This window comes from Pteropus medius, unplaced genomic scaffold, assembly GCF_902729225.1.
Source record: "Pteropus medius unplaced genomic scaffold, Ma_sr-lr_union100, whole genome shotgun sequence".
NCBI classification, from domain to species: Eukaryota; Metazoa; Chordata; class Mammalia; order Chiroptera; family Pteropodidae; genus Pteropus; species Pteropus medius.
The window spans coordinates 17,266,618-17,269,556 of NW_024349798.1; the positions used below are offsets into that span (position 1 = coordinate 17,266,618).

Below are 2,939 nucleotides of genomic sequence, written 5' to 3' on the forward strand. Positions count from 1 at the left end.
CTGTGCTGTGAGTAAGAGCACAGAGTAAGTTAGACTTCTTTGTGCAAACATCCCTGTCCTTAACATCTCACGTGACCAGGGGAGCATTGCTTTTCATCCTGCCATCGCTAAAGGGTTTGCTGTTCCTCTGGCCTTGGGTTCACTGTGAAGCTCAGTGAGTGCACAGATTTGGAGCATCTGGCACAAAGTAAGCTCTTTGTGATGTCTTTATCTTCATTTTTCATAGGGTTTCTTCTGTGCAATAGACTCTAATGCTCATATTTTTTAGGATGTTTAGAGGAGCATAGACTAGTTTGATCTATTTAACTCCCAAACATGTTGATAAAACATATTCTACCTTGTCCTATTCAACTTCAAACACATGAAAAATCATCCCTAACTTTTAAAAGTTGTGGACCTCTATTTACTTTTTATCCTCACCTAAAATTATATAAAACATAGTAACTATGTTTTTCTTAATTACTAATCACTCTGAAAAAATATCCCCGCTCAATTTCCTCTGAATCCTAATTGCTAATGCTAAATGTCTATGCTACCTGTAATTCAAATTCCAATTCCTCCTCATCCTGAAATTGAAATTGAAATTTCTTTCTTAAAAAATAAACAAAAATCACCCTAAAACAGTAACTGCCTCTTGTATTGGATGACAATTTGTGTCCGAGTCTGCAAGACTAGTTTTCACTGCCCACTTTACTTCCTCCCATACAGTTTTTGTCTGCACCATGAATGGACTGACACCATGAAAACACTCTTAACTCGACAGTGACTCATAACCTAAATGGGAGAGTACCCATATTTGTGGCTAAATGGCAGGTGTAGACTTGCCACACCCAATACTGCACTGTTCGAAGATTACCTTAGTGATACCGATAACAATAGATTGATTTAGTAAGGATACCGATTTAAACGCATCTAAAGTAATATTTCACACATGGGCATGTGCACATGCATGCTCTCACACACTCCCCAGCCAGAGTTCGCTGAATGCTGTATATATTGTACATACACTTGGTTGTTACGAGATTCACTGTAGTAGCATCTGCCAACATCATCTTGTCCAATGTATTTAAAAAGCTATTGATTTAAAAATTATCAATTTTACTTAAAACATTCAGGAATAGATAAGTCCTTACGTATCAATCTCAAAGTATCAAGGAAAAATATTTTTAAATGTTTTCTTGTAATTTTTAAGAGTTTACTGCCTAATGATCCACCTGTATGCTGTTCTGTTTGTTCCGTGCCAATGTCATTGTTTTATTTGGAAGATTCACAATTATAGCACGACCTCGTGGAGCTAATTGAAGGAGGAGGGGAAGGGAAGAAGGTATGGCAGGTTCCCTGAAACACTTTTCTTGAGAGAGCTGTGAGCTCCACACAACAACAGTGCCCAGAGATCAGGGCAGAAAGCAGAGAAGTGGGGACCACAGAGAAGTGGGGACAGCAGAGAAGAACAGCTGCTATTAACTGCAGTTGCAAAATGTAAGGCTGAGCCACAGCCCCCATCCCCCAACTCAGAAGTCACCTCCCCCCATATCCTCCAAGACCGAATACCACGGAATCCAAGGGGAATCTGAGCAAATGCTACTGAAACTGATGCTAACACAGGCAGGGACTAAGACTCCTGGTAGTGAGTGTGACTGAATATTATAAGAAAAAAAGGCACTATTAAGGCTTTATGTAAAGCAGGGATCCAAGAGGCTTAGATGCCACCACTAGAGTTAATGGAAGGGCACAATACATCTTCCACAGACTTCATTCTCCAGGGACTGCTAGACAGAGACGACATCTCAGGCCTTCTCTTCTCCATCATCTCCGCCATCTTCTTCATCACGCTCATAGCCAATGGAGCCATGATCCTCCTGACCCACGTGGACGCACACCTGCACACCCCCATGTACTTCCTGCTCAGCCACCTATCCTTCATCGACATGATGTACATCTCCACCACTGTGCCCAAGATGCTGGTTGACTACCTGCTGGGCCAAAAAACGATCTCTTTTGTGGGATGCGCAGCTCAGCACTTCCTCTACATCACTCTTGCGGGGGCTGAGTTTTTCCTGCTGGGGCTTATGGCCTATGACCGCTACGTGGCCATTTGCCACCCTCTGAGGTACCCTGTCCTCATGAGCCGCCGGGTCTGTTGGGCAACCATAGCCGGTTCCTGGTTTGGAGGCTCTTTCGATGGCTTCCTCCTCACCCCCATCACCATGAGCTTCTCCTTCTGCAACTCCCGGGAGATCAACCATTTCTTCTGTGAGGCGCCTGCAGTCCTGAAGCTGGCATGTGCAGACACAGCCCTATACCAGGCAGCGATGTATGTGTGCTGTGTGTTGATGCTGCTGATTCCTTTCTGTGTGGTAACCGCCTCCTATGCCCAAATTCTGACTGCAGTCCACCGCATGAGCTCACTGGAGGGGAGGAAAAAGGCACTTGCCACCTGCTCATCTCACATGACAGTGGTGACCTTATTTTACGGGGCCGCCATATACACCTACATGCTGCCTCGTTCTTACCACCAGCCAGCCCAAGACAAAGTCTTCTCCGTGTTCTACACCATCCTCACCCCTATGCTGAACCCTCTCATCTATAGCCTGAGAAACAAGGAGGTGGCTGGTGCTCTGAAGAGGGCACTGGGCAAGTTCAAGGGCACATGAACTGGGTCAGGGGGTGACTTTTACAGTAGAGTCCTCCCACACGGATGGCAAATCGGGTTCCGCTTTGTCACATGGTAGTTAGAGTTGCCAATTCACAATCCCACCAACAGAGCAACATCATCACCACAGATTCTGTTTTTCTTTTGTCTTTTTGATGATAGTCACTCTAACAAATGTGAAGTAATATTGCATTGTGTTGTACACCTTAAACTAATACACTGTTATATGTAAATTATGTTACTAAAACTAGAAAAAATGTAACTCATAATGTAGTGTATTTTATAG

The 2,939-nt window shown here is 43.9% G+C and overlaps 1 protein-coding gene across 1 annotated transcript; it reads left to right on the forward strand.

Annotated features, from left to right (window-relative positions):
• The first annotated feature begins 1,169 nt into the window (after positions 1 to 1,169).
• Positions 1,170 to 2,654, forward strand: LOC120620561 (olfactory receptor 2T1). The gene is made up of 2 exons (XM_039885618.1): positions 1,170 to 1,293; positions 1,717 to 2,654. The coding sequence occupies exons 1-2, from the start codon at positions 1,206 to 1,208 to the stop codon at positions 2,652 to 2,654; spliced, it is 1,026 nt and encodes a 341-aa protein (XP_039741552.1). The 5' UTR covers positions 1,170 to 1,205.
• Positions 2,655 to 2,939: the final 285 nt, after the last annotated feature.

Excerpts from the sequence above, each read along its gene's own strand:
- LOC120620561 (XM_039885618.1), top strand. The coding sequence starts at position 1,206 with ATGATCCACCTGTATGCTGTTCTGTTTGTTCCGTGCCAATGTCATTGT. Across the intron at positions 1,294-1,716 it reads TTATAGCACGACCTCGTGGA|AGTTAATGGAAGGGCACAAT; the intron begins GCTAATTGAAGG and ends TGCCACCACTAG.